Source organism: Poromitra crassiceps (assembly GCF_964638095.1).
Source record: "Poromitra crassiceps genome assembly, chromosome: 9".
NCBI classification, from domain to species: domain Eukaryota; kingdom Metazoa; phylum Chordata; class Actinopteri; order Beryciformes; family Melamphaidae; genus Poromitra; species Poromitra crassiceps.
This window is the reverse complement of record NC_139630.1, coordinates 44,920,024-44,933,465: the sequence shown is the minus strand read 5'-3', so window position 1 is coordinate 44,933,465 and position 13,442 is coordinate 44,920,024. Positions and strand designations below refer to the sequence as shown.

The window sequence follows — 13,442 nt, the reverse complement described above, 5'->3', positions numbered from 1 at the left end:
TGTTGTAATTATTTATACAAAAGCCCATCCCAGTGAATCAGGAGTGTGATCTTACCTCCGAGCATTCTTGATTTTATTAATTATTTCATCAAAATGTTAAGAAACTGTAGCCCTTGTACAAGTATATTATACATACCTTAAGTTCCAATGTGTGCTCAAAGAAATAATCGAATAAAACACAGTTCATGCTGACGAACACATTGCCGTACAAAATTACAGCATTATAATAAAAGTACATCAAGACTAAAAAATATCTTTTCATCATATAAAACACCCTAGAAACACTCTATAAGCAAAAAGCTACCAAAACGGCGACATCCATTTCATGAGTGTTTTTCAGCTGTGTCAACAGTACAGGGTATTTTCCAATTCTTTACATTGTGAGTAAAAAAAGACTACAAAAACAGTACATAGCACTTCAATTCAAACACATTACTTTCACATTAAATTAGTGTTTTACTTCCCGCTTTAAAAGTAATGTATATAGGCACAGTAATTAAATTCATGAGCAATTCACAACCAGTATTTTTGGTCAACACCATTCCATGTTTTCCACAACTTTCATTCATGGACAAATTTCAAATGATAGCTGACCAATATGGCAACCGATTAGCCCGTCATCTTTATTTCACCCTCTCTCTCTCTCTCTGATCTCAACATTTGGCAATCTGGGGGCCAGGGGCTGCCAAATAGCAAAATATACACTGGATACGCTGTTGGCTATTGACCTAAAGCTAGAGAGAAAAAGAGCGTAAGAACAGAGCCAGCCGCTCAATTTATTTTCTCTTCCAACTTTATCGGCTCACTCAAATGATAAAACAACACCACAAATTGTTCTCAAGAATAAACCCTGACACTGCAGCCATGCAGCTTGATACAAAGACAAAACCTGTTCAAAGCAATATTCCCAACTCCGAAGGGTCTCATTCCAAAACAATACATCCACATTTTGGAGAACTTGATGTTCATTGCTCAACATAAAAAAGGGGATATTGTATTCTTTAGAAAATCAGACTACAGTGTCAGTGAAAGACTTATGATACAGAAGCCAGGACTGTAATTATATTTCAATTGTTCTTTCATGCCAGCAATCATGAAAGGTAACGTTTTGACCATTTTTGACATCCATAGCGTTATGTGACGTCAGTAAACTGCACACAGGACACTCCTGATTTGTGGGATGCTTTATACTAAAATATATCAAAAGAACAAGAGAGGAAACGGGTCTAACAGAGTCCAGCTTTCTCTGGGCAGTTTGTATTTCATTCATTCATTTTGATTGGTCACTCCCTGTGTGCAGAGAAGTGTCCATACCACCACCAGAATTTAATTGGGGCAAATTCGGGTCACTCTCGATGAATGGAGACGGGACACTCTTGTATTGCAGCCCCACTTTGCAATTTAGGCTGAAGTCATAAATCTTGCCTAGAGAGTAGCTTTAAATAGTAGATCTTTTATTTTGGAGTGAAACTCTTCAGCCCTACATGTGCAAGAAAAGAGGAAATATGCAGAATAATGTCAATTTAGCACCAGCAATGCATCGAAAGGCGTTCGACCCGCGGAGGCGTGGCGACGCGTCGTCTTTAACGACACTCATTGTGGTCCGGCCCCGTGGCTGGAAGTGGACGACCTGGCGGGGGTCGTTCAGGTCTGTGACGTAATCCGTGAAGTATCCTCCGCCATGTGGTGAGCGTGGAAGTCCTATTTCTTAAGACACTGGTACATCAGCGCTCGCGGGTTGAGCATGTAGCGCTCCGAGTTGAGCAGCTTGGTGAGATACTGCGGCACCGGGGGCCGCGGGGTCATGTACGACACGCCGGGGCTGACCGCCATGACCTCTGCGATCTTCTGCTTCATCTCGCCGATCTCCCGGTCCTGCTTCATCACTTTACCTGTGGAACAGAGAGAGGGATGTGAGAATTGCTACTGATCAACAAACCATCAACCCCCACATATACCGCTCACAGCCTAGCCAATCAAGCCTCAATCTGCAACAACAACATCGACCAGCTCGAGCCGCTTCCAGACCACAAGAGCACGGAAGACCTGGACCAGGGCATCTGGTTGGTCCTGCCACACATGCGTGAAGCACATGAGTTGGCATGAGTTTGGTCACACCCCCAAAAAAAGTGCGCACATGGCGCATCATCTCCAGAGTCTCCACCCTACAAATGAGCGCACGAAGTGCACAGAATTTATACAGTTATATTTCTGACCATCTTCGCCCTCTGGGGTTACATGTACATGCCATTACGTCATGGTAAGGGATCGCCAACCCTGACACAGAATGCACTTGCACCAATCCGGTGATACCTGTCTGCCTAATACTGTACTGTATATAAAGGATTTATAAATATATATATAAATCACAACATTATGGTGATTTTGTGGCATGGGACAGTAAAAATCTAGCCTGATCATGTGACCTCACATTTGGTTTGACTCTATGTATCAGTCTGGACTTCCAGCCGCTCACAGCGCCTTGACAGACAACTCCTTCAGCCAATCAGCATAGCCACATCCAATCCAAATGCACTCGGAAGAAGTTTTTTGTGCCGAGAAACTCTGCTTGTTTGATTGTTATTGAGGATATTTCTGCAATAACTGCACTTATGGCTGTGTTTACTCTACTGACAGTAATGTTACCACTCGTTTCGGGAGACGGCATTACCATTTTGTCAGCGGTGGCCCTGATTGGCCGATTACTTACGTTGTCAATACAGCACAGTCCCTGATTGGCCCGGTTACATTCTAATTTCTGGAAATCGCTGTGGGCGGGTGGAAGTCCAGACTGATCCGTGGAGCAAAACAGAATGTGAGTTCATGTGATCAGGATGATTTTACCAGGCGAGGAAAAATCTCCTCACTACCCCTTTAAGTTGCAACCTCTCTGACACAATCCATGTCTCAATTTGTCTCTAGGTTTAGCAGACACACAAGTTGAATATTCTAAACAAGCTGAGAAAGTCACAGACGACAGGCACTAAGAACAGAATTCATAATAGAGTTGGGAAATAAAAACACATCCTGTTAGGAGGCAGAGTGTGAACCTTGTGCGATCTCCAGCTGCCTGCGGGCGTCTCCCAGCGCGGAGAACAGGTCCAGTTTGATGCGAGTCTCGGCGCTCAGGTTGTACTCCAGATGCTGAGCTTTGTCCTGCATGGCTGAGAGAGTAGACAGCAGCATGTCCATCTCTTGCTCCACGCAGCGGTACTTTCCCAGAGCCTGGGTCCAAAAGACACAGAGACACTGAGCACAGTCCTCTAGCCGGGCCGGGCCTGAAACATCCACACGGCAGCAACACAGTGTGCGGTGACGAGTTTGAGGTGCTGAGTGCTTTGGTTTCCTAAGGCTTTTGTGCTGTGTTTTTATTATTATAGCCAGTTGCTTCTTCATTTAAACTCATGCAGAAACTAGTTTTGTTTCATCCACTTAGGGAACCAACGCACCACATGAAAACAACTTCAAACATTGATGGTGAAGTGGAGGATCGCCAGCCATTCAAAAAACAATGAAAGCTGCGCATTGTTGAGATATTCCCAAGGGATGATTCTTTCTGTGTTAACAACAGTCATTTTTTCCGCTTGGTTTGGCAGGTTCTCACATTTGGAGGGAAGTGACCTCTGACCTGCACTTGGGTGCTTACTTTAAAGCAGGGCAGTGTTTTTATGAAGGACCTGGCTTCTGTTTCAGCATGCTTCATGGAGTATATGCTACCCAAATGAAATTGAATACCACATACGTACAATAATATACACACCTGATGTAAGCATACTAGCATACTATTGTATATCGATGCGATGATAAAGTGTCATATGTTGCAGGCAGAAACAAACAAAAAAGAAGATAAAAACACCTAACGTGCCCAATCCAAACCATTCATTCCCCCAATACATTTGACAAAGGGCAGTGGCACACACAAATAATTATAGACATAAAATCATAAACAACTCAAACAGGAAAAACAACTACACGACCAAACCGAAGACAACCAAATACTGGACCACTCCAAACTCACAGACACTGGACTCACAAATTCAACAAGTTCATTCCCAAATAGAGTAAAAAGATACCTCCACATCACTCTCTAGATCTATCACACGACCCTCTTTCACTTGACACTCCAGCTGTAGTTGCGTGTACTCTGTCTCTAGATCTTTAACTCTTTTCCTTAACATTTGGGTCTCAGAGTGTTCCTGCCTGGTGTAGGAGAGTGGAGAGAATAGAGTTTGAGCAGGAAATGGGAGGGGACTTGGTTTTGAAGCGAGGGCCAGTTCACACAGAAAGAAACATTGCATTGTATCTGCATCTCCAAATTGGTCTTGCTTTGTCATGAATATGGTTGTTTACACTGCAATGAAACATGTTAACATACAGTAGAAATGATAAGTGTGCGCTAAGTGTAGGGCCGGACACTCAAGAACCATCTAAGGATTGAATTACACTCGGTAATATACTAATGCAGAGCCAGCCTTACTTTGCAGTCACTAAGCTGTTTCAATACTCAGTGACTGTGCTTTACCTGTTGGTTAGGGTCCGTGCTGCGCTGGTTGCCTCCTCCAGTTTCTGAGCCTGAAGCTCAGCCAACTGCTTCTCCACAGAGAATCTGGCCTCTGTCTCCGCTCTGGTCTTCTTCTCCAGTATCGCACTGGTCTGTTTGTCCCTCTGCTTGGTTTTGGTGAGACACAGAATCCTGCAGCACAGGTGTCAAGAAAAAGCCAATTTAATGTAAAAAACAGGGTCATGAACAAAGCATGGGTAGCTAATAATTAGTAATTAGTAGTAATATATGTTTGATCTGTTCTACAAAAATAAGCTTCTTTGAGATGATTTTCAGCGCACCGCGGAAATATGCAGTCGGAGCGAGGTCGCACATTACAAACAAAGACATGCCATTGCATGGTGTGGCACGGTGTGGCATTTATGGAAAATATATTAAGTCATTAGTCTAAAAGGTACAAATAAAATTATTTGGTTGCTGCTGGACAGTTCATGAAGTAACGTATAGGAAGGAGTAAAAACACTAAACAAAACTGAATTGTCATTTCATGATGGCGGCGAGATATCAGGTTAATGAACGCTCAGCTCCAGGTGTTCTCTGTCATTCTTGGAGTTGTGCAGTTACTGGAGAGCAACTGCGCTCAACTCGGTCCCTTAAGATTTCATGTCGTGTCTTCAGAGTGAGGCAACATTTCTACCCATCATGCAATGGGCCTAGCAAGGCACTGTTTAGAGGTGTGGAAATTAAATCCCTAACTGAAAAACGGATTTTCGTCTTTTTTTATTTTCTTTTTGTAATAATGCTATGAATGTGATGACGTTATTTTTGAAGGGGAGGCTTTTGCGACTCGCGGATACCGGCCTGGTAACGTCTCGCGTCGGTTAAGTTTAGGCAAGTAAAACAACTTGGTTGGGTTTAGGCAAGTAAAACAAAAGCAACTTGGTGGGGTTTAGGGTTATGGTTTTGGTTGGGGTTCGATTCAAACCAGGTCTCTCGTGACGAGAAAGTTGCAAGTCGGGAATGCTAGCGGACGGTTATACTGTAGTGCAATAGCACCAACCAAAATTCACATAAATCCTAAAATCTGTAGAGATTTTTGAACACATTCACATTCCTAGCACTGATCATAACCGTGCACAACTTGCCAATTTCAAACGGGCCTAAATGCCTCTGGCTGGTGGGGTGATGAAAGAAGTGGATGTGACTACAGGGGTGGACAGGTGAAGAACTCATCTGTGATTGGCTGGACAGTTTATAATGAGTGTGTCAAATCCTTTTTGGGACACTTTTGTTGTTGCTGAGACTAGTTTTGATATTCTGCTATTTCCCCGCAGATAGAAACTAGCTAAAGCTAAGAAAAACATTTTGTGTTGCATATAAAATTACAAGAGAAAAGTGTTCACAGAAAATATGTCCTGAATTTGTTTGCTGCTCATTTGCATTGATCCACTTACGTGTCAAACATTCTGGCCTATTGTAATGAATTGTGCCAGGAAATGTATTTAACTGATGTCAATTGTATTGTCCTAACTATTAAACGTGGTCTAAGCAAATACAAAGTAACAAACATCCTAATAAAACTTTCAAAATGAACAATGCTGTCAGCTTTCAGACGACCCAAAATGCAATATGTCAGGCAGCCCCAATGGGCAGCCCACAGAAGGAGCCAAAGGCAAGCTTTCACCACTGGGGGGCGGTGAAGCACTCACTTGCTCTGGAGCAGTATGTTGGACTGTCTGAGAAGAGACACCTCTGGTCTCAGGCTCCTCTCGCTGTTGGTCAAGTTGCAGATGTGGCTTCGCAGCTCGTGCTCACTCTGCCTGCTCGCCTGCAGCTCGCCCTTCAGCCGCCTGACCTCCTGCTCCAGCCTGCCGCCACAGGACATGAGACAGAGAGAGAGGGAGGGCGGGAAGGAAAAGGTGTCACAGATAAGGAGTTTGTTAGCACTCAATTCCCCCTCACATCCCTGTTTTCGCATTCAACTGAAATGAGCTTAAAGGGTCACTTTGCTTATTTTCAACCAGCTTTGGATCTTTACAAAATCTGTAGTATATGCAAATGAACAATGTTTAACTTCCCTCCATCTTCCTTGGGCTGAGAGCACCCCACGCATTCACAGAAGAAATGGTGTCACTTACTGTCACTACCATTATTGCTCTCTCTACCTTCATTCGCAGAACTTCCTGGACCAACTGACATCATTATGACATGATTTGAACCAGGAAGTTCTGTGAATGAACGGGGAGCTCTCGGTCCAGGCAAGATGGAGGAAAGTGAAACATTGTTCATTTGCATATAATATTGATTTTGTAATGATACGACGCTGGTTGAAAATCTGCAAAGTGGCCCTTTAATAAATAAAGGCCTACTTGGTCATCTGCTCAGCGTGTTGATTCTGATTGGCTGTGGCGCTCTTGTCCGCCGCGTCCCGATTGGGGCTAATTGTTTTCGAGCTGGATCTTTGTTTCTTGTCAGTCCTGCCCGTGGACGGCGAAGCGCTGCTCGCGTTGTTTTTTCCCGAGGCGCTCTTAGCTGCCCGTGTGGCTTTGCCTCCGTGCTCCTCCAGGGGTAGATTTTCTGGGGTCAGGGGGGATTCGGCCGCTCCCGCCCCGCTGTACAGGTGATCTCTGGACTCAACGCCGCTGGGTTTGGACGGTGAGCTCCGCCGGTTTGAGTCAGGTGACCTCACTTCCTGTACTGCTTTCTCTGTTTCTCTCTCCTCGCTGCGGATTTGGAGGCAGTCCACAGTGTGCGCCTCGTCATGGGCCACCACAGTGCCGTTCTGACACTGATACTGACTTGACTCAGGTTTGGGCTTCCATTTTGAGTCTGCAAGCACAACAAGACACGAAGAAAGAAAAAGGTCAAGGCCATCACTCCACTATGAGCAAAAGTCAAATGTTGGGATATGAAAACATCCAAACTTTAGTTTGTTGCATGTTTGTATTTGGTTAATTTTGGGCCGTTTGAAGCCCAATTTGGGCCATTTGAAGCCAGATTTGGGCCGTTTGAAGCCCAATTTGGGTCATTTGAAGCCAGATTTGGGCCGTTTGAAGCCCAATTTGGGCCGTTTGAAGCCAGATTTGGGCCGTTTGAAGCCCAATTTGGGCCGAGTCCAATTTTACAATGAGATGCACCCACTTTAACCCTGAATAAAGTAATAAAACCACTAGTAAACCAGTAGGCGGCACCTGGCCTGCTGTTCAGTGAGTGGCCTGACTGCGGGCACCAAAAAAAAAAAAAAAAATCAGGCCAGGCCAGGCCAGGCCAATGCCCGACGTGCCCGATTATGCAGTCCGCGCCTGCCTGTCACCCTGCCAGGTTAGAGATTTTGGCAGCAGAGGAAGAGTCCAAACTAATTCCAGTCTCTGTAACTTTAGCTAAGCATGACAGTGGTTTGTTTGGATTAAATAGAAGAATAACTACTTTATTTATAGATGTCACAGTGGACACAGTGTTTGATTGACTTCTGGGAAGTGCAGTGCAGAAACACCACAGCGATGACCAAAGATGAGACGGCCGAAGAAGAAGAGAAAAGAAACGCTCTTGCTCTGTGAGAGTTGTAGAAGGTACAAGTGTTAATGAATGGACAGTGGCCAGACCGCACTGTACTCACTGCCATCTGTGCCGGTCTTGGGGTCCAGCTGCAGGTCTGGAGGGAGTGAGTGCTGGAGCAGGTGCATGTGGAAGTCGTTCTCACTCTGCACAGCTTTCTGCGTGCGCAGCTTGAAGATGTTGCTGAAGTAGCAGGTGGCATCAAACCCCAGATACACCACGGGGTAACCGATGCTACATGCCATTACAATCAGAGAGAGAGACTGTTACGATGCCATACTACCAGATAGAGATTAAACCGTATGAAAATTTCATATCATGACTATAGTGACCAAAACAACCACGGTTATTAATATTATTGTCGTATTGTAAAAATGTACTGAAAATGTTCAACAAGTAGTACTGGTACACTCACTGATATAATTTCACTAAGTTTCATATTTAAAACCACAAATAAAATTAACAGCACTATGCATGTTTTGTTTGGATAAACATAAAAAAAACATGGCCAATAGCATTTGGTGCAATTTGGACTTATAATAAACTTTGAATAAGCTCAACAGCGCGCTGTGCAGCAACGATAATCACGGTAATCAAACACGGTTTTAATGATAATTACAATTTTAAACTGTAATACTGTACTAACCGTCAGGAATTTTATCGCGGTTTATCATTAAACCGGTAACCGAAAACACCGGATGCTCACACCAATGTATTTTTTTACATCTTGATTACACTTGATTGGTCATCAGCCTGTGGGCGTTAAACCTGAAATGACTCCAAAACGAATCCATGGAGGCCAGAACATTTAGGCCAATTATATCATACAGTTGAATACTCCCACTTTCTTATTACAGCTCAATCATCTACTGAAAGAAATCTCAGTTCTATGAAAGCATCTGAATTGTGCTTAAAGCAGAGTGAGGGTTTATGAAATCAACGCACCAGTGTGCAGCGAAAAGATGAGACAGGTTGGCATGCGAGTTCTTCAGGTCTTTGAGTCGAAGCGAAGCCTCCGTGTACACCAGCAGAATCCACAGGGACACCGTCGATACACAGATGCCCTTCTCTGATGAGAAAGGAGATGCTGATACTCAAAGCAGTACAAGTACTGCTACTTCAGTACAAGTACTGGTACTTCAAGTCAAAGTTCACCAGTACCTACTGTGAGATAACTTAAGTAGGCCTAAATGGGTAGCTCACTAAAAAAAAGTAGCTCTGCACTTAGGATTTTGTGCATATCCAATATGAACACGGATAGTATCATCTATGGAAGTGACTGTGTTTTACTGTTAATGACTGCTCGCTAATATTATGACGACAATTAAAACTGACTTAATGTAAGTAACACCAGGAGTAAAACATGAAAATCTGTAAGTGCAGAAACTTTTGAGTCTATTTAAATCTACTGGAGTAGTGGTAAATAGTTACTTTCCAGTTGTATACTGCATGTGTATTAGGGATGAGTTCATTACAGTTTACTTTTTAAGTGAGGATTAGGAAAGTATCATAACAGTTTGTGGTAATACAAGCTCAAGTTGGCATATAAGAATTGTAACTGCATGACTGAAAATTGTGAATGTAAGAGCTTGCATGATTGCACATATTCTCAAGGACCTATCAAGCAATTATATTACAATGTCAATTAACGCAATTATAGCAATTTCAAAAGAAGCATAATGAGACACTCACCTGTGTGCCATATGTAATTGAATAACACATAGGTACTAGCCACAAAAAACAGCCAGTGCAGTGGAACAAAAATTAAGCAAAAGATGTCCAGAGTGAACGCGGCACAAACAAACACAACACAAATAACCTGCGGACAAAGAATACATTCGCTTTAGTGAGCATTCATTGAAAGTAACAGTTTCTGTATGTTAAAATCTCAGCAGTATTATCGTGTCCGGGTCAGAACATGAAATGACAGCATGGTCTCTCACCAGCCCGTGGCAGTGGAAAGTGGTGTACACACTCCCGAAGAACAACCAGCATGGCCACAGATACTCCAGTCGAAATTCCAGGATGAAATCTGCCAGGAGCACCAGCGTCCACATCATCATAAACTTCAGGAAGGTGTAAGCACTGCGAACACAAGTTGAAACTGTATGAATATTTCAAAAGTCAATCAACGTTATTAAAATCATATACACCAAACATTAGCAGGGGGTGTTTCAGTTTGGACCATAGCAAAAATACATTTGTTTTCTGCTTCAAGTAAATGAAGAGATTTTGAATGAAGCATCTGATCTGAGACAAGCCAATGCATTAAACGCACAAGCCAATACAGACATGCTATGGCAGAAACCTTGATGTAGTTACATAATACTAAACGTATATAAGCATCTACATCCAATAAAATGCAGCACATTGCATGAAGTGAATTAAGGAACAGTGATTTTGCCCTCATTCAGCACTAATTTTATGAATCTACCACAAGCCAAATGGGAGCTGTGGTTTTTCTCCTTTGTTCTGCTCATCCGTAGGCTGCTCTCACATCGCCCCTTCTTTGTTTGGTAACCATGGTGACATTTCATCTGTAAGATGAGTGAGGGAGGCAGATACAGCACCACAGCATCCTGTAGTCCCCAAAACAAGTTCATATATACCCAGTAATGTATCAGATATGGTCTGGAATTAATTAATTCTCCCCTATTCAAAATATAGGTTATGACAATCAATTTATATTATTTATATGCAATGGTGAATTTTAGAAAATCAGACATGTCTGACAAAACCTAATAATTTCATGAATATGCCCTTAAAACAATGCATTATTTATATTTTAAAAAATACATTAAACTATATTAACAGGTCTGTCTTGCTGGTGTGAAAAATGCAGAAATGTCACATCAGCCCCCCCCATACACACACACACACACACACACACACACACACACACACACACACACACCATCTTCTTCGTCTGGACTCAGTCTAGACGCGGTTAGGTTTCAAACGATCGTTTTATAATAATAGTACCAGTACAAATAATTAGAACACGTATGCAGCTATCAGTGGTGTTCAGAGCGAGCGGAATAAACAACTTTGACATCAAATAGGGCCTGGGGAATAGCCTCTTGAAACGGGAAAACCAGCCTACATAGGCCCCACGTTAATTTACACAGCCGCTGGTTTCTGGCTTCTTGTAAACAATGAAAGGAACACACACTCCTCCAGCATGTCTACACACCTGCCCGCCTGTCTCCCTTCAACTGGAAACAATGACAGACATGATGATGTGTTGGGGGTGAGACGCAGGCAGGCAGACAGACAGGTGAGCGGGGTGATGATGGCTGGATTAACACAAAGACCGCACAACAACAAAAGCAGCCGCCAGCCAGGCACTGACGCGGCACGGCACGTATTGTACCTTTCAGACAGCTTCTCCGTTATTTTAATTTTTTTCATTTTCCGTAGCCTGTTCGCGTCCACATACCGTTTCTTCATCTTATGGCTTCTACTCCCTCTGCACTGCTGTATTATACCCCGCACAGCGCGGCAGGTAGCAAAGAAACCAAGACTGATAAATCTACAGTAGCCTATGAGATCGTTGTGGAGGAGGATGTAACAACCTGACGTCTAGGAACGGTCTACTGATGATGCTGACGACCGCTCTGCGCATGCGCAGTGGGCTTTGAGCCAAAAGTGCGTTAAATAGCAGGATTTACTGGAGAGCCTAAACAAATTTTGATCAAATTTGGACCAGGGGCAAAATTGAAGGGGTTCCAGGGCCAGCGGGTTCCCGGCAAAAAAAAATGGTAATACAGAATTCCAAAAATATACATTCAGGCGGTGTCGACGACGACGTCTTATGGTCTTATGGGTCAGCGTGGGAGAAATCCTCTTATTTCCCCCCACGGGCCACACATACACTGTACACACACCAGAAGTAACGTGACCGACTGTATCTGTATGACTATTTTGGTTATGGGTTTTTTCTGTAGCCAAAACATCTAAAAGTGTGACTACCCTTCCACTGGTAACTGTTTGCCTTTCCGAAGCCCTGCCACTCCGAACGTTAACTTCCATTATTCGGACTGGCGGTCGTTCACCTTAAGCCGCAATGCCGACCTTAGGTTTAGGCGTGGGGGTGGGAGAGGTTAGGTTTTGGGTTAGGGTCTGGGGGAGGACATGATCCCTTTCTGAGTATTTCGGAGTGGCAGAACGTCGGAGTGGCAGCATGTAACCCCCTTCCACTCTCCTGGCCCTGTCTGGGGCTGGCTGATGCACCTGGGCTTAAAGGGGCATTCCAAATGGTGATTTATTTTGTACATGATCTCACACATCTGACATTCATATAGTTTGACAGTTATTGAGAGTTGATTTGAAAAACTGGAAACTGGACTCCAACAACCCCAAACACCTGTGGAGAGGACTCCACGCTGCCACAGACTTCAAAGGGGAAAAACAGCAAAACGCCAACGAGTCACCCACCCTGCCAGACGAACTCAACGCGTTCTACGCCAGGTTTGACCCCTCTGCCAGAGCGCCTCCCCTCCTCCCCCCCTCCTATCCCACCCCTCTCCTCCCCCCATCACCCCCCCCCCCTCTCTCCTCCCCCCCACCACCCCCCCTCCCGCCAGGTGGTGAGGGTGGGCAACCTCACCTCCTCCCCACTGACCATCAGCATAGGAGCGCCCCAGGGGTGCGTCTCCAGCCCCTTCTGGTACGACCTCTACACCCACGACTGCGTGGCGACTCAAACCTCTAACACCATCGTGAAGTTTGCAGACGACACAGCAGTCGTGGGGCTGATCTCGGGGAGCGACGAGACGGCCTACAGAGAGGAGGTGGGGGCCCTGGAACAATGGTGCCAGGACAACCACCTCTCTCTGAACGTCTCCAAGACCAAGGAGATCATTGTGGACTACAGGAGGGGGGGGGGGGGCGCACCCCCCCCAATCACCATCAACGGCACAGTGGTGGAAAGGGTGGACAGCTTCAAGTACCTGGGAGTCAACATCCACCAGGACCTGACCTGGGCCGGTCACACCGCCACTGTTGTCAAAAAGGCCCAACAGCGAATACACGGACTCAGGCGCCTGAAGAAATTTGGGCTAAGGAAAGAAATCCTTTAGGGACTTCTACAGAGGCACCATTGAAAGCCTGCTGACTGGCTGCTTACGGGAACTGTACCACCATGGACCGCAGGGTGCTACGGAGGGTGAGGCGCGTAACACGTAACAGGATGTGAGTTGCCAGATCTTTTTTTTTTCACATTTCTGTTTATTGAAGTTTTCAGGGCATAAATGATACAGCACATCAGTATTTAAATTTCACTGCCTGTTATAGGACTGGAAAGACAAGAAAAAGAAAAAAAAAAGGTGAAGATATGTGTATACGGTCGTAGGAAAACAGGTTCACTGGAAAAGAAGAGGAAAAA

General features: G+C 44.5%; 1 protein-coding gene across 1 annotated transcript; it reads right to left on the bottom strand.

Moving 5' to 3' along the window:
• Window positions 1-1,701: 1,701 nt before the first annotated feature.
• On the bottom strand, window positions 1,702-11,506 carry LOC310781870 (macoilin-1; the record flags this gene model as incomplete). Its single annotated transcript, XM_083642503.1, has 11 exons — window positions 1,702-1,892; window positions 3,051-3,225; window positions 4,074-4,200; window positions 4,523-4,693; window positions 6,211-6,369; window positions 6,871-7,330; window positions 8,118-8,290; window positions 9,002-9,125; window positions 9,749-9,875; window positions 10,000-10,141; window positions 11,430-11,506. 11 exons carry the CDS (start codon window positions 11,504-11,506, stop codon window positions 1,702-1,704), a joined length of 1,926 nt encoding a protein of 641 aa, XP_083498629.1.
• Window positions 11,507-13,442: the final 1,936 nt, after the last annotated feature.